At 43.7% G+C, this 18,014-nt stretch overlaps 1 protein-coding gene across 1 annotated transcript; it reads right to left on the bottom strand.

Moving 5' to 3' along the window:
• Nucleotides 1-1,520: 1,520 nt before the first annotated feature.
• Nucleotides 1,521-6,897, bottom strand: Fam170a (family with sequence similarity 170 member A). The gene is made up of 5 exons (XM_074058245.1): nt 6,778-6,897; nt 4,188-4,328; nt 2,533-3,295; nt 2,180-2,238; nt 1,521-1,578 (listed from the first exon to the last, which is right to left on the bottom strand). The coding sequence occupies exons 1-4, from the start codon at nt 6,845-6,847 to the stop codon at nt 2,232-2,234; spliced, it is 981 nt and encodes a 326-aa protein (XP_073914346.1). The 5' UTR covers nt 6,848-6,897; the 3' UTR covers nt 1,521-1,578; nt 2,180-2,231.
• Between the last annotated feature and the right edge of the window lie 11,117 nt (nt 6,898-18,014).

The raw sequence follows: 18,014 nt of genomic DNA, 5'->3' as shown, positions 1-18,014 counted from the left end.
AGGCCTCACGTCCCTCCCTCATGGTAGGGGACAAGGGCTTGTCCATGCCATTCATATAAGGTTACATGAGCACATCAAGAAGAGTATCTACAGCACTTTGACCCTACTACAGACCATCAGGTGACCACCCCGCTTCACAGGGAAGTCCCTGTCCCAGCAGGAGCACAATGGGAACTCTCATACTTGTACCCAACACCCTACCCATTTGTGTGGAGTACATCTTGTGAAGAAGCAACAGAAGAGAGAAGTCAAAAACCACAGGAACTAGTGTAGACCAAGGGAAAGAGGGGAACAAGATTACTGATGGCTTGACAAGTGGACAGAGTGAGGGAGTCATGGCGTGCTCTGTGGTTATGGAGGAGAGCAGAAAGGGGCGTGAGTGGGAAGAGTAAAGGTAGCCTCACCTCTGAATTACTTGGAGTATCAGTCAAAGGTAGCCTGGGGGGGAGCCTGAGGCAAGAAGTACAGATGTGAATTTTACATCCCACATGAAGAGCATAAAACCAGTTAGGAAGGTTAATTGTTGTTGAGGTAACAAATGACAACCCAGGTCCCCTGGGGCCTTATGGCTAATAAAGTCTCATGGAAGATCCTTTATTGGCTCCCAAAGACCCCATGGGACTTCAGAGATATTATTGTTTTAAACTAACATTTCTGAATTTCACATTATTTCCTTCTAACTCTGTCAGCGCTCTAAGGCCTGGCTTTGTCCCCATTCAGATTAGGAAGACACATTGCCCCCCTCACACACATACTTTGGGGAGACCATTGGCAACCGCATCACAGTCAGTCTTCAGTGCTCCTAGGTGCCTGTTGCTTCAGTGGGGGTGGCAGTGCTATGGGGATAAAGTTCAAAGGTGCTGGGGTCAAACCTTGAAAGACCAGAATAAAAATGGATTTTAACATTGAAATATTGATGTCAGACTGGAAGTATCAGAACTTATTGGCTCAACCTCTTGATAGTCATTTCTTCCCCAAGCTTGGGTTGTGGTCATCTGGTCTCTCTTTAAGAGTTCTGAGTTCCACCATCTGAGGAGTAGTCTACTCCAAGGGTGACTCTAATACTGACAAATTTCCTTTCAGTCTTGGTGCTGCCCTGTGAAGCCAAAACTAATGGTCTCTCCTCTGAGCCAGCCCTGGGGAGGCATGAAAACTGCCCTCCCAGGCCTCCAAAGAACCCCACTTTGTACTTTCTACCATGACCCAGTGAAAATGGTTTCCACAGTGCTTGCTGTTTCCCAGTTACTCCATCTGAACTCAGTGGAGCTGGACATGGTGTCCAGCCTTGGAAAAATTGTCACACAGAAGCCTAGGAGCTTGGATATTGAAGGCTACCTCTGGAAAATACTGGTAGATAATCTTAGTGCTGATGTGAAACCTCACTTGCAGACTGCTAGAGAGACAGATAGACAGGCAAGTGGGTAGATTGCTTTCTTAACTAAATAACATATCCAGGCAAGGTTTGGAAAACAAGCTTTATTGCATATGATGTTTATGTGTAAGACTGAGCACTGGTCCATCCTTTCCTTTATACTACTGGCATTCTGTCTGCTGCTGTCTCTATGTCCTTTCTTCTCCCTGGGAGTGAGAAAACAAATGAAGCAGAACAAGAAGTGACCAGAGTGAGCTCAGCTACTCAGTCTCTTTTTACTTTTTATCTTAAAGCCAGGGCCTTACACACCACAGTGAGTTCGTGTTCAGATCAACTGGAGAAAAGTGAAGGTTCTAGCATATCAGGTTTTGCAAGACCTCACTTTTATGTTGGTTGCTCCCCACACTCCTCTTTCCCCTACAGGCCTATGAATGTGGGCCAAAGTCTCACAGGCAGACCCCAAACCTCTGACCCCACTGAGACCTGCTGTCCTCTCTCCAGATCAGTCCTGGCCCTTGAGGTATGCTAAGCTCTGAGTCTAGAGGGGTCACAGTATTTCCTCTTAAAGTTGAAGACAGTCAACAGAGATAGAAAGTTCCCAGTCAAAACTCCCCAGCTTCTTGTTTAAGCACACAGAGGTCAGTTCCCCCACCATGCCCCCAAGCCCTGGATGCACAGCACAAGTTGGCTCAGCTGCAGAGTCACCAGGTAGCTCAGCCCTGCAATTCCTGTACTACCCTCCCCACCCTTTCCATTCATGTGACTACAGTGCTATAGGCTCAGCCAACTTCAAACCTCAGGCCTTACCTCTCCCAAGAGAAGGTCTCCCCATCTTCCAGGATTTTCTGGCCCATGAATCTCAGTTGCTATGTAGAAACCAAAACAGGCAAGAATACTTCTTAGTTAACAAGGGAAAGAGCCCTGCTGCCCCTGAGAAATTCTCTGAACTTCCTGGGGGAGCTCAAGACAAATCTAAACATGTCACATGAGAAGCCTGAGCAGGAAGCAGAGGACTCAGTGACACCCTTCCCCCTTCCATTGTTTCCCAAGCGAAGCCCCCATCTCTCTCTCCCTCAGGGAGGCCCTAGCCTGGATTGTCAGAACAACAGTACTGGCTTGAACAAGGCAGAGCTCCCTCAGCAGCCCCAGCCCCTGCTCACTTCCTGTCCTTCTGAGAGTGAAACACACAGCCTGGACACTGGCTCCAGGATCTCTTCAGGCCAGTGTCTTCCCCTGTGGGTGACTGCTCCTCACTCTCCTTTTCTTCTTGCTTCTGTTCTTCCTTCCCATCCTCTTCCTCCTCTTGGGGATCTTCTGAATCCTCATTTTCTATCAGGTGAGTCATGGTAAGATGGAAGACATGGCAGCTGAAGCCCTCTCTGATCCCATATTGCACGTGCTCCTGCAGAATATCCATGGTGGCAAAGACCCGGCAGCAGGCCATGCACCTGAAGCCTTTCTCCATGGTCACCAGCCAGTCAGGTGTCTTGGCCCTGGGTCTCTCCTCTACAGTAGGTGTTGCTGGCGGACTATCTGCCTCTGCCTTTTCTTCATGTTCTTTCTCGTCCCCACTGGGCTCGCTGTCAGACAGGAGGTTTCTGGTAGACACATCAGAGGGGGGAGTCCCTACCCGCACACCCTCAGGAAGGGTGGTTTCTTCTATCCTCGGCTGCTTTTCTACGGTCTCTGAGGTTTCCTGTGTCTCCCAGGAGACAGCCACGCCTTTTTTCATTTGCACCTGCATGTAGTATACTTTCATCCCCTTTTTCTCTTTGTTTATAGACAGATTGGACACACAGGTCTTATATGATGAATGGGATGAGAAGGACACGAGTTGAGAGGGGGCAGGGATCTCTCCTCCCTCCTGAACCTGGGCTGCGGGTGATCTAGGCTGGGCACTGTCTTGTTTTGCCTTCCGGGTTCCTGGAAAAAGAAATCAGAAACATAAGAATGTATGTAGAGCCTGTAGGAAGCTGAGGACATGCAGGTGTGACCGTGTGTGGTGCAAGAGAGGGAATGGTGGTGAGCTTGCTATTTGCTGTTCACAGTATCACAGGATGGTGTAGTTTGTATACAAAAGAATATTGGCAGAAGAGAGTGGGGTGCGTGGTGGTGAGGGGGGAGGAATGTGTGTGCTTGTGAGGATGGGATTTTTATATAGATTGTGGGGTGTGGTATAGGATGATGGGTCATGAGTTTTGGTTTTGTGCACTGATAATATATGTATCCACATGGAGTGTCACTACATGTAGGTGGTGTGTGGTCCCACTGCATGGCTGTTCACCTGTGGTGAAAACTCTATCCTGTTTTAGAAGTCAAGGACTAGGAAAGAGCCCACATAGCTCCTCTGAGTGTGCTTAATCTGGCCCCTTAGCCTGACACCCCAAGCCCACATCTTCTTGGCAACTTTTCTCTCTCCTCATCATGATTGTGCAGGGCTTATGGTATTCCACACGAAGCTCACATCCACACCTCCCTGAGGGCTCTAGATTCTATCCAGGATCCTCCACAGAGCCCTGACCACCTCCAAACACCCTGGGCCTCCTCTCAGCCTCATGCTTGAATGCACTCACCTTTGCACTGAACCCAAAGAACCCACGTGCACAGAGCCCACATCCATAGAGCTCTACCTCCAAGGAGCCCCACCCCCAAGGAGCCACACAGCCAAAGAACCCCACACTCAAAAAGTTTCACATTCAAGGAACCCCATACCTTTTTTTTTTTTTTGCAACACTGGAATTTGAACTCAGGGCCTCCTGATAGATAAGCAGGCACTCAGCTTGAGCCACACCTCTAGTGGATCCCAGCTCCTTACCTCCATGGATGAGCTTTCCTGGAGAGGAAACACAGGAGAAGTATTCAGAGGCAGAGGAGACCTCCCCTGCCCCTGGGCTCCGGACTTTGGCTACTCCAATGGATCCAGGCAACGGGGCACCCTCCTGTGTCTTTGAAATTCCTGGAAAAGGTATGAAATGCACAGTGACTTGGTGGGCTGGGTGAGCTTGTACATCACTCACCTACCTATCCAACAAATATTTACTGAGCCTCTGACACACATGTCAGAGGTGTGGTGCATGCACGTAGCTTAGAGTCTGGCTCTTGGTGAATAGTTCAGCATTTAATCACAAAGTCATTTTATTAGTGCTTGTGAGGAATGTAGGCCCATGTGATGATAGAATATGGGTGAAGTGTAAGAGTGAGATGCATCATGCCCAGAGGCCCAAAGGGAAGGCCTTGGATGGTGTGAGGTCAGAATGGTGAAGACAGTAGAAGTGTGTTCCTGTCTATGGAAAGTTCATGAGTTTACTTTGTGTTCACAACTCTGGACTTAAGTAATACATAACTTCTCCATTATATGGTATTCCTTGTATTTATAATATGCATTAATTCATTCATTCAAGAAATATTTAGTTAATAGCACTGTTCCACTATTCTGAGATATACAAAGTCCATCTTCTAACTGGACCTTTCCTGTAGTTTGGGAAGACAGCCAATAAGCAGAAACACTTAAGTATATAATAGGCCAGCTCACAGTGACTCTACAAAGATTACCAGATTTAGCAAACAAAAATACCTGATGCCCAGTTAAATTTGAATTCCAGATAAATCACAAATAATTGTTAATATAAGTGTGTCCTATGTGAGTTATTATTACAAGGTCTTTCCTGTACCATGATTCTCCTATCTATCCCTCCCAATTAGAGAGGATGATAGACCCTAGGCACCATGCCCAGCTTTTTTCTTGAGTAGAGTTCTCTCTTACTTTTTCCCCTGGGCGATCCTCCCAATCTCTGCATCCTGAGTAGCTGGAATTAGAGGCAGAAGCCACCATGTGGTCTGAACATTATACATTTTATTTGACAACTGTAATAAAGGGGTGGAAGTGAATCTATGTTGTGGTGTGGTTTGTATGAAATGGCCCTGGTTTTGCCACACATTGTGTTATAGATGTGACATAATGACATGTGACTGCTTCTTATAGAGGTATTTAGAGAGAGTTTAAGGTGTTTGTGTTTGTATGAGGGGACACACACAATCTCCAGAGTTTAGTGTAGGAAGAAAGAGCTGTCACACACATGAGTTGTGTGTGCATGCAGTAAAGGGGTGGTGTGTAACTATGTGTACTCTGTGTGGTTTAATAAAGCAGTTGTGTGTGGAGGTGTGTGACTTTTTTCCATTTCAAGTGAGATAGATGATAGATAGATAGATAGATAGATAGATAGATAGATAGATAGATGATAGATGGATGACAGAGAGATACATATACATCCTGATATACGTAGCTCGTGGAAGGCCTTAACGAGAATCTTGTATACCCTGTCACGTGTTTTGCGTGCCACTCAGGTCTAAATAAGGTAATAAGAACTTTAGCTCGCAGACGTCACAGCTGGTGACTATGCTACCCCCATTAATCCTACTTCTGTTCCTCCTAACACACACCTGAACAAAACCTTCTACAGTATAAAAGTCAGAGAGAAAACCCTTACATTGCCCTTCCTGTTTCAGGTCCCTAGAAATTGCCTGTACTCCAGGCCTGTATTCTCTAGGTTCATCCTATAGTCTTCAGGACCCTGGGCCTTATAGAAGCTGCTGGGCTCTAATTTGGGCAGAAGCCTCCTGCTGGATCTCTAGGATGAGCTCCATTCTGCCCCACATCATACCTAGGACTGCCCCTCCTGGGGACAAGCTGCTTGTTCACATTTAATCCGTGCAGTTAGCATGCAGTCTAGGAAGTTGACAGGTCTGGGTGTTCCATGATTTCCCCAGGGACCTATCCATATGCTCTCAGGCTCTGCAAGGCCCTTCTCCCTCTTCCCTTCATTTCATCTGGGAAGCCCCAAACCCATGCAGTCACAAACTGATGGACCAGTAAGTAAATTCTTCTTGCTGAAGGAATAAAATCTCCATGTTTTCAGGGCGACACCATCCCTAGGCAAACTCTTAAACTACCTTCTAACAGGCATGTCACTACTCAAGATATTTCCCACAAGGCCTCAATTCACTAGGCTGCTCTTTGCTCTTTCTAAAAGGGACAAGGGAACTCATAGATGTCCAGCTCACACTGCCCACTCAATGACCCCAAGTGAATAGCAAGTAGACTAGGGGAGAAGGCAGGAACTCAGAAAAGCTGCATCTCAGTCATGAAGCTGGGACCCCACATTTCTGGAGTCCATAACCCCAGGTCCAAAGCTCCCTAGAAGAAATTTGCAGAGCAGTGGGCTATCTGTCTGCCCAGGGCATTTGGACTTTCTCGCCCATTTCATTTCTCTGGTGCCCTCAGCATCAGCTGATGACAGATCCCTCCCTCTTTAAGTCACAGATGCTTGTTGTCCTCAATCCCCTCTCCTCAGGAAGGCTCAGGCTGGCCAGCATCCCTTCTCCCTGGCAAGCTGCCCAGCACATACCTCCTCCCTTCTCATCAGCTGTCTGGGACTCTTCATTTTCCAGGTGTTTCCTCTTTTGTCTCCGTTTCATAGCCTCAGCTAAAAAAGTCCCTCAGAGGATGCTTAGGGTCCAGCTCCCCCTTCTCCCTACAGGTTGGCCCTTCTTGGTTCTCAGGAAATCCGCTGAAATGACTCAATACCAAAAAAAAAAATAGTCAAGTCTTCTAGATGCCTGAAGAACTCAGACCCCTGTGTGAACCAGCAGCCCTGCCCAGTGCTCACTACACTGCAGGGCTGTTAAGGTTCAAAGGTCACCAGCCCACAGGAGGATACTCTGACCTCAATGATGACATCAGAGTATTCTGTGGCCCTCAGTCCAACGCAGCCTCTGCAACTGCAGAAACCCCATTTCCAGGAACAATTCCCTTTTCCCAACGGAACCTCTCTAATGAATTCAACTCTCTCATCTTTCAAATGTGGCAGAATATTTTTAGATGTTAACATGTTTCTGTTTAATTTTTTTTTTCTTTTCTCCTTTTATTTCACCCTTTCCTTTCTGCCCTCAAGCAGGTAGCATGCTTTGTGTTCATTGCTCAGAGCAGAGGTATGGCAGGGCCCAAAGCAGCAATAGTTTGCTGATAATCTTGACTTTTATTTCTAAAATCCCAAACTTCATAGAAAAGAGAATACTGAGCAGAAACATAATACAGTAGGATTTTGAGATGATCTATGCTTTCTCTTCTTCCCCTACTAGGAGTACTAAGAGATGCTGATTAGGAGAGAAAAAGAGAGAGAGATTGAGTGACAGAGAAACCAGTGGAGCCTGGAGGAGAGGAGAGGCCTTGAAATGCAACTAAAAAGATAGATATGGCAAAAATTCCAGGAGGACTTGTGCATGCAAGCAGAACCAAGGCAGTCCATCCCACTCATGGCACAGGAGACACCAAACTTAAAGGAACCACAGCAAACAGGCTGATGGACATCTAAACAAAAGCCACATAATCTAATAAACCAGCCTCAAAACAGTGGTCCTATATGATTTCCAGATAGAACCCCAGCAGGATCAAGGCTTAGATTAAAAATTACATGGAGTTATTAAAAAATGGCATGTTATTTCTTGCTGACAGAGTAGATATTCTTCAGGAACTAGGCTCCCAGACTCCTTTATCTGAGATCTCCACCAAATCAGTCCACTGCAAATTTGCCCTAGGTCTGGGGAATAGGTAGAAACATTGTAGACTGAACCAATCTGTAATAAGTTTATTTTTTCTATTATAACAAATAATTCCCCCCCAAAAAAATCCAAGTGACTTAAAACAAGAAAGGTGTCTGGCTCCTGGAACGTACCCACTATGGATTGGCAGGGTGTTCTGCTCCTCATCCTCAGTCCTGAACCCCAGCTGCAAAGCCACCACAATCTGGAAAATTGTCAGGCAAGATTGCAGAGGCAAAGAGAATTCTGAGACTCACACTGACATCAAATGTTTTGATCCAGAAGTCACATACATCACATCACCTCAAAAACTGTTAGCCAGGAGATGCAACCAATCAGGCTACACATTCACAAAACTAGATCTGGACCTCACATCTCTTAGACCATAATTTCATGTGGGGTTAGGATTTTTATGCAAGGACAATGTTGTTGGGATTGCATGATATTGACTTTGCTTTTGGTTTTGTTTTTCTTCTTTTATAATAAGTCTAGGAGGGAAGGTTTGGAAGTCCCTAAAATGCTTCCCTTATCTTGAAAAGCAACTGCAAAATATTTTAGCTTCCTTTGGAAATGCTCAACCTGGTAAAGATTAGCCATCTGGGAGACTTTTATACTCTGAATACAAGAAGTATAGAGGATAAGAGATTTCTAAGGCTGCAGGATACAGAAGGAAACTATTGATTCCCATTTTGCCATTTCGATTATCTTGCTGACACTCCGGATCTTTGAGTGATGATGGTGGCAGCATCCACAGAGTTTCACTGGAGATAAAAGTGTGCCTAATGGTTGGGCAGCTCTGTAGAACCACGCACAATGGGAAATGCCCCCATGCAATCTTATTTGCTCAGAGGTCTGAGCAAAGTGACAAATGGTTCTAAAACATTTATTCCAAAAAGCTTTTGCTCTTATTACTCTAAAGATAACTTGACTGGCAAGCATGTGCTCCAGGATGAGAAAGAACACATCTGCGGGAGAAGGGTTTGTGCTTTGGTTGCTTATTTTGTTCTGGAGATACATGGCATATCTATTAAATCACAGGCCATCTTCACCCTTCCCCAGAGTGGGAACAAGTGACTGTGTCATTTCCTTCATTAAATCCATCCTGGTCAGGGTTATTATTATTTTTTTTTTTTTTTTAGGGAGAATTACTCCCCTGCTTACATCTTAAATTGCTTACAAATATGTGAAGAATAAAGTCTAAAGTCTTCAGTCAGACCTTCAAAGCCCTGCATGGTTAGGGTCACTATTGAGTTTTCTAGTCTACAGCACAATGCGCACCTTCTAGCGTCCACTGAACTGGGCCAATTCCCCTCTCTCATTCCCCAAGTCATTTCTTTCAATTATCCCAATTTTTGAAATACAATGTGTTTTAAAGTTCAAGTAAAACCCCACTTTTTCTAAGAACCTTTCCAGGAACCCAGTGAGAATAGCCACACATTTGCCTAGCATGCTGGTTGTTCCTCTATCAGAGCTCCTCCTGTACTGTGACTGTTTTCCCACCAACCCAAGGTCTGAACCTTTGGAAGCAGATGTCTTTGTTCCTCCTCTCTGGATTCCCAAGCTCCTTGCACTTAGGCTGAGTTCCTTACATACCACCTGCCCCTCAAAACAATGGAAAAAAAGTTTTAATAGTCAAGTACTGGATCTACTTTTCCCCTAGCCCAAACAATATTCAATGCAGCTTCTCCTTCATTGTTCCCAACACCAGCACATAAGAGTCATCTCTGGCTAGGAGCTGGTGGCTCATACCTATATAATCCTAGCTATTCAGGAAGATCATAGTTTGAAGTCAGCGTGGACAAAAGGTTAGTGAGACTCCATCTCAACAAGTAAGCTGAGCATGGTAGTACACACCAATGCTATGAGGGAAACAAAAAGTAGGATCGTGGTCTAGGTCTGCCTGGGCAAGGAAAAATAAAAGAAGAACTTAGCTGAAAAATAACTAAAGCAAGAAGGCAGGGACCATGGATCAAGTGGTAGAGTGTCTGCCTAGTCTGTGAGGCCCTGAGTTCAACCCCTAGTACTGCCAAAAATAAAGAGAAAGAGCCATAAGAAAAGATGCTGGGTTTTCCCAGCATCTCACCATACCAATGTATCTGAAGCAAAGTGGGACCCCATGTGTGCTGTGTAATCAACCCAAATTCCTTAATCTCCATCAAAAACAACTTCTTCACTACCTATAATTAGCCACAGAACTTTTAGTATTTTCAATATTTAACTTTAAATGATTTTCCTTAAATGTGAGGAGTGATATCTTAAGTTAAACCATTATCAACCAATGTTCTGGAAAGCACTAGGAGACACCAGGCTGCAGATTATGCCAGTTTTGAATGGGATAAGAGATGTAGAGAAAGGACAGAGAGGAAATGGTGTTTGGAAAAGAGCCAGATGTGAGGGTAGTAGTTGGAAGTGCCAAAACTAAATATTCAAAAAGTAATAAATATGCCTCATAAACCTGGAGCGGATTAAATCTTCCTGAGATGGTACCCTGAGTAATAATTTAAACTGAGTTAAGATGCATAAGAATTCAAATAGCTATATGGCCATCAATGTCTAATAACAAAAGACCCCAGAGACTAGGGTAAAACCCATAACACTAAAAGAAACTGTCACACTGGGAGTGAGCTGCTATATACAAATTTTAAGCCAGAGAAGCAAGACTTCTGAGGCAGGCCCAGGTAAGTACTGGTGCTTAGGAACTATCCTGGTCCAAAGGACTAATCTGAACTAAGCCACAACTTCCCATGAGACTATTTTGTAGGGTTTTGGAAATTTCCTCCATGGGTGAGATCCTGGACATCAATTCCTAGAAGTTAAGTGGGATTAACAGGCTCTGGCCAAGATCTCAGTGTCCTGGGCAGTGTATCCACAATGTTGAGGACATGAGCTGCTAGCAAACCCCATGCCTTAAATGCCTCTTGGTCTGTAAACTGTGTCTTATGCCTTCCTGCTGTTTCTTGTTCCATAAAGTATCAGAGAGGAACTGCTTCTAGATGACAACTGAGATCCCTGCAGACTGGACGCTGCCATGAGCACAGAATCTGTCCCAAGGAAAGGAATAAAACAGTGAACCTCCTGCTCCTTCCCTGGATATGTACTTGTTGGTGCCCCACAGCTCAGTTGTGAGCTATGAGCAAAAACCTTGCCATTGACATTCACCCCTCAATGGGTAAAAAGGGGTCAGAGGCTCAAGGCTGTTTGAGCAGTCAGGAATTTTGACCCAGCATAGAGCTAGGAACAGTGCAGCTAGCAAATGGTAATTTTTAGGACTACTTTGAAGTGTGAGTGGAAACTTTGATTGGTTCTCTGTCTCTTGGCTGTCCCAAGATTTCTATCTTATTGAAATGTGGCAAACAGCTCAAATTCTTTCTTCCCCCAGAGAAAGAAGACAGTCACAAACTTTACAAACCTAAAATTAGAGTTTATATGTATAGCCAAGCTAGACTGTAGACTGCCTTACTGTGAAAGCCTGACAATATTTGATAACTCACAAAAGTATCATCAACCAACATTTATAAGAGCCCAATTGCATAAGATGAGGTGCTACGTGGAAGATAACCAAGTCTACAGTTGCAATTTCAGGTCTGCAGGGCCCACGGGCTGAGGCAGACATATGAAGTACATGGAGAAAGCAAAATCAAAATGGCAGAGCCAACTCAGAATGGATGTGGCAACTCTCCACTACTGGGGATCTTCCCACCCCCTTCCCCAAAGCATACCCAACCCCAGTGACCAAGGTGGAGATAAAGCCAAGAAGGACACCCTCTCCATTGCTGAGATGCTCAGGGTTGGGAAGAACCATGGTGTTTGTGCAATCCAGTACCCATGCTACCCAGAATATCTTCTAAAATGGCTCCACCAAGCAGTTACCTAGCCAAAAAAAGTCTGTAAACACCTTCAGGGGTTAGGAACCATCATCGCTTTCTAAAGAAAACTGTACCTTTGGGGCAGGTATGACAGAAAATTCTTCCTTGTAAGGACAAATTTACTTCCTCACAACCTGTTGTTTATAGCTGCATCCCTTGAAGCCATATAGAACAAATCTAGGTCATCTTCCATAAGACAGCCTTTGAAAACTAGGATGTTAGCCTTGTAAGTCTTTTTGTCAGCTGCATAGTCATATCCTGCAAATATCCAAATGCCACTTCCATTTTTCAACCAACTTTCTCCTAAGTATGTCCTACTTGCTTATATTTGTCTTATTGTACATTTTCTAAAACTGAACACAGTATTCTAGGACCTGACCATGATAAAATAGAGGATAGTTCTTATTTCTTCCATTATAGACACTTCAACTTAGACTGGGGATTTTTGATAGTGAAATCATACCATTGACTCCCGCTGAGCTAGTACAGTCATTTTGAAGTAGCCACATCAAAATTTAAAACCTTTATCACCAAGTAATGTAGCCAAATGACATCTATCCCCTACCCCAGGCCCATCAGGGGATAGGAGAGACACACAAAATGGACAGTTTTCCATTTTGCACATTGCTTTTCAAAAGCTGAAAATTATTTGATTTTCTTGAGTCTTCGAAATACCCTCAAATCAAAAATGGTCATCTCAAATGTTCTACCACTTGGTGAGTGTACTATGCAAAACCTTAACTCCCAGGAAAGGAAATACAGTGAGGTGAACCATTAGTTGTCAAGCAGTATCCTAATTTCAGGTTTTTCCCCTAAAATGTAGGGGGATGCACAGACTTATCACTAGAACCATCTGAGTTTGAATCTCAGTCACCATGTTGGCCCAAGATACCTGAGCTTCCTCCCCAAAAGTGAGGATAACACCCACAACCTTGCCATGTCCCGGGAATAGGCAGACAGTGAATAATTAAGCAGTGGTAAATCACCTCACTACACAGGTTTTTGCAGTTTACATCTTGTTTCCCTTCATAGATCGCCAGCTCTTAGAGGAAAGAACTGAGACTTGTCTGCAAAGCCCTTATATTCCCAATAGCTAGCATGAGTAAACACCCACATTCTTCTTAAATACAAATGTTGTACATCATCTAGAAATAACCACACCTCTGTTCTGGCTGCTTCTTTCAAAAGAGATGCTTGAAAATTCCAAGTCTGTTTCTAAGACTACCAATTATTAAAGAAGAAGAGAGAAACCATTGCCCTCCCCAGGTCCCAGGCAGTCACATTGAATCAATGCTTTAGGTCTAATCTATTTGGAAAAGAGGTTGGCACTGACATTTCTTACATTTTTAATGTTGACCCAATTTTAAGCTCTATTTCTCTTTTAACTTAATAGTGTTCTAAGATATGGCTAAAACAGAAGTGAGAGGAGGCTGATGGGGAAAGCCAACATCCAATATATCCAATTTCTGACCTATGACTTAGCAAGCTAAAGGAACATTTTGTTGCTCTCCAGTGGATGCCCTGAGCAGTAAAATTAAGACGGTTCACTCCCACACTACCTCAAACTGGCCGAGGTAATTGTTACTGTTATGGCTTTTAGTAAAGAGTTTAGAGTGGGAGAAGATGAGAATCCTGAAAGAGATTTATTTACTGCAAAGCATCCCAAATATCACATTAGTCTGCTTTTTACTTGGAAAACTTTTCTTTCATTAAAAGTGCTATGCTCTGCAATTTAGGACAAAGCAAAAATGCCACTGGGAAGGCAAAGCAGCAAAGTGTAAAGAACGCAGGCTGAGTTTGATTTCCAGGTATGCTACTTACTTATGGCTCTGTAATCACAGGTACCTTTCCAAAGATGGCTGGGACCCAATTCCCTCATCTACAAAGAGAAGACCACATTTGTGAACACTGAGGTCAGGTCTAGAACCTTGGGTACTTTGTTTTTATTTCTGCAAGGCTCAGATGGTCATCTGCAACATAATAAACCAACTTCATAGAGCTTGTGGTGGGTGTTTAAATGAGCAGATAAGTGTAAACCAATCAGGACAGTATCTACACAACGTAAGTGCTCCATCAGTATATGTCATCATAGTCATCCTCATTATCATAAAGAATTCAATGACATATATAAAGGGTGCCTTGCACTGTGTCAGGTGCATAGGTGCTCAAACCAGAAAACATCTCCCTTCACAACTTGAAACTTTCCATCAGGATCCGAAGAAACTCACTGGGTAGGACAACCTATTCTACAACCATAGACTGAATGTTAAAGGAGGGTCATAAAGGTCAAGCCTGCTTATACAGGAACCAACCAAGAGAGGCAGAGAAGGGAGTTGCCCCGAAAAGAGCTTAGTTGATAGAAAAGAAGAATCCATATTTACCTGGCAGAGGAGATACCATGGTCATGAAAAGAAAATTCATGTTCATGACACCTGCTCACTACACACACACACACACACACACACACACACACACACACACACACACAGAGTATTCTGTTGAGAAACACCTTTCTACAAATAGATTACAAATTGTTCGGTGCATCTACTCCTCTGTGGGTTTTGTGGACTCAGGGTACTTTGAGGAGTTACTGGGACATAAAGAGAGAGGATAGCTCCCCAGCAAATCTTCCTAGGGGCCCCAATTCAAAAGGGGAGCTTTCACTTGGCTCTGAAAACAGAAGCAGGGCTCCTAGGTACTTGCCACCCACAAATGCAAATCCATAGCTCTGTCTCCCAGAGCTAATTTTAAACAGGGCTTTTATGTCCCAGTTTCACTTGTTCTGATGTGTATATTCAACACAACTGAGATTCAGATTCCTGATTTCTTACCCTAGGAAATGAGATCCCTCTGCAGCTGATCTGATGTCACTTGCTCCCAGAGAGCAGTAGAAAGTCCCCCTCTGCATCAGTGGGTTCCCTTCATCCCTTCCTTGCTGTCAAGGACACAGAACTGACCTAAGGAGTTTTGCACTTCAAAGTACTTTTCACTTCACAAACTAAGGATATATTAAAAGAAATTCAATTCACCAAAAAAGAAAAAGGAGAGAGAGAGAGAGAGAACAGAAAATAGAAGGGGAAAGACTCAATCCCAGGGTTGACACAAAGTTTGGTATTTTCAATGTTAGTGCTAAGATTCTGGATCCCTCTAGCAGACAAGAAGGGCTAAAATCTGTTCACGTGAGGAACCATGTGGAAGACAAGGTGATGGTCTTTTTTTTTTTTTTTTTAATGATACCGGGGCTTCACACTTGCTACACAGGCACCCTACCATTTGAGCCACTCCGACACCCCAAGGTGATGGCCTGGCTGGTGGAGTGGTTCAAGCAGTAGAGTGCCTGTCTAGCAAGCATGATGCCCTGAGTTCAAACCCCAATACCACAAAAAAAATAAATAAATAAACCCTAATCCAAGGTGATGGCCTTGACACAGCACTCCATCCTTCTCCCAGCTTTGCCCATGCCTTATCTACTCTTATGGGCTCAGATCTCAGTGCTAAAAGGAAAGGCACTTACACATCTAAAAATAAAGAGGAAACACACTGAAGACCTTGTCCTCTTTGAGATCTGTGTGTCCACCAGGGGAGAAGAAGGCATTGTCCTGCTTCTGCTTGGCTCACATCAAGAACTATGAGAGAGAAATCAGAGGCCCAGGCAGGCATGGTAGCAGGGGAGACTTCCCACTGAGAGCAAAGGCTGTGTCCCCTCTGAGGGCAGCTAGCCTACCAACATGGGTCCTGAAACAGGGAAGGGAAAAATACAACCTAAATCCACAGGTGGTCCATAGAATGGCCAGCATGGAGGAGACAGCCCTGGGGTTCCACGGGGGTGAGTGGTGGGACATGCAGGTCTGTAATGGTCAGAGGGAGAGATCAAAAGCTAAAAATATGGGTTATTACCATTTATATGACCCTTTTAAACCTCCAGGCTCAAATAGCCTAAGAAAAGTGCTTACATTAGAAATACCACCTCCTTTTTTTCCTTTAGAATTTAAGCTGCATTCAGTGTTATAATGAGGATTCCTAGTGGGCTCCCTTCATCCGAACCTACCCTCTTCAGATGTAGGTGCTCCCATGAAAAGAACTATGATTCTCGATGCTTAGAGTTCATTAAAATAATACAAACTATTGCACTCCCAAGGTATGTGATTTCTGTTAGCTCCTCATAAGTGTAATGGGTTGGTATTGAAACATCCATTTTCTCATTCTCTTTCTCTTGCAAATAATCACACACATTTGAGAAATAGTAGGTCAGGATGAGGGGCACGATCTGTGTCCATGAGAGAACTTCTCTGTGAAAAAGGAAAAAAACAAATAATTAAACAGCACTAGTTCAAAGGACAACAAAACTTATCAGCTAGAGCCTAGCCTTCGTCATGGGGGCCTCAGTTTCTTCATGAGTTTAAAAAAAGTCTTGCAAATAATCGTCTTATGTCACCCTCAGGAGAACCCTGAGGGTGAAAGGAGATCATTTGTAAGCGTTTTTATCCATAAGGAATCATAAAACAATAAGGGGCTACCTAGTCTATTGCAGTAACAGAAACTTGTCAACAGGTAAGAGATCTACTTCCCTAACAATAGATATTAAAATATAAAAATTTACCAAATATACCACACCAGCTCATACTTCCCATGTGATTAAATAAAATTCAGAGAAAAAGAAAATAAAGAACAAATTCCCTCCTATCTAGTTTCTGGGAAGTTATAAGTCACATTAGAGGTCTTTGTGGGATACTGCATTATAACATCCAGAATTAAGATTTCTTCCAAACAACCAAGAAAATATGTATCAATACTGAACTGCTTTCACCATTGTTCTTGTCAGTTCTCATGGGTGTTTTCTGAAGACACTTTGAAATCAACATGCCACCAACCTAGATAATGTGGTCACAATACACAAAAAGCATGACTAAAGGGAAGCATCCTTCCCAAGAAATCTGCTAGCGGCTTTTAGTGAACAGAGGAAGAAAGAAATTAGGTTGGAGGCTGTGGGTGGTGATGGCAGAAGATGATCAACTTTCTAAACCCCATTTCCTTAGAAGGTTCATGTTTCTACAAGCCCAGCCTCCAAAATGTGAGCGTCCATATTGCCTGGGGGAAATGATTCCACAGTAATTTGAATATTTTTCAAATAACATTCCTTATTACCTTATGCACTGAGAAATCCCACAGGCCTATAAATCCTAGCAAAGCCATCATTCCTAGCTCAAAGCTCTGCCTATGGGTTTGGCTTTCTCTCTTCTCTTATGATGAAGTTGTTTTTCTTGTTACTCTGGGAACCAGGCTCATTCAGAATCAACAGAATCCCGCATTTCAGGCTCGCTGGCCTAACTTCTCTTTCTCATCTCAGCTACAACATGAAAATTCACATCCCAAGAATCATGTGGGGTGGAGGAGCAAGGCCATGGAGTAGGACAAGGTGCATTTGGAAACTGAGGAGCAGAGTCACCTCAGACAAGGTGCTAAGTCCTCCAAGTCAGCACAGACAGAAGCAACACTGGTGAGAACCGAGTAACACTTCACCCCATGGCTTGCCTCAGTGAAGCTTCCTGTCCACTGAAGAGCATCAGTGCTATAAGAATCAAGTAAGACTCACTCCATGGCCTCCTTGGTGAACTTTCCTGTCTACTTTGCCCTCTCCTTTGTGGCTACTTTCCACTTTGTGTCCCCACTGTGATGTGCACAGCTTGTGACTACGTTTCAGTCCACTTACTTGTTTATATTCCTGCCTCCACTCACCAGACTGAAAGCTTTTGCAGAGCAAGGCCTTTGCCCTCCTTACTTTAGGAATCTCCACATTGAACTTGCTGATTTTTGTTGCTTGATGGTTTCAAAGAAATTTCTACCAAAGGATTAACTTGTTAATTGACTCATTGATTGATTAAACAGATGCTGTAAATGAATGTACCTTATAACTAGACAGATGTAAGGCATTATTACTTGGAAGTCTATGAGTTAGCTTTGAACTTAAGGTAATTAGGTAATTACTCAAAGTCAAAAAGGTAATGGACCTTGTAAATGGTCTTATTTCATAGCAGCCTTAGTTTTTGTTTGTTTAGTTCAGAAAGATGCTGAGTTTTACACACCCCAAAACATGCACTATAACAACAGTCCATGAAATAAAAATATTGAAAATACTTTACTAGTTAAATTAGTATTGGCTTTAGAGACACAGTGATGAA

This window comes from Castor canadensis, chromosome 16, assembly GCF_047511655.1.
Source record: "Castor canadensis chromosome 16, mCasCan1.hap1v2, whole genome shotgun sequence".
Lineage (NCBI taxonomy): Eukaryota > Metazoa > Chordata > Mammalia > Rodentia > Castoridae > Castor > Castor canadensis.
The sequence above is the reverse complement of the archived record's forward strand: the minus strand, read 5'-3'. Positions and strand labels throughout refer to the sequence as shown.

What these genes read in the sequence shown, in the direction of transcription:
- Fam170a (XM_074058245.1), bottom strand. Translation starts at nt 6,847, where the DNA reads ATGAAACGGAGACAAAAGAGGAAACACCTGGAAAATGAAGAGTCCCAG. An exon ending in AGCTGATGAGAAGGGAGGAG is followed by an intron (nt 4,329 to 6,777) that starts GTATGTGCTGGG and finishes TACCTTTTCCAG; the next exon opens with GAATTTCAAAGACACAGGAG. An exon ending in AGGAAAGCTCATCCATGGAG is followed by an intron (nt 3,296 to 4,187) that starts GTAAGGAGCTGG and finishes TTCTTTTTCCAG; the next exon opens with GAACCCGGAAGGCAAAACAA.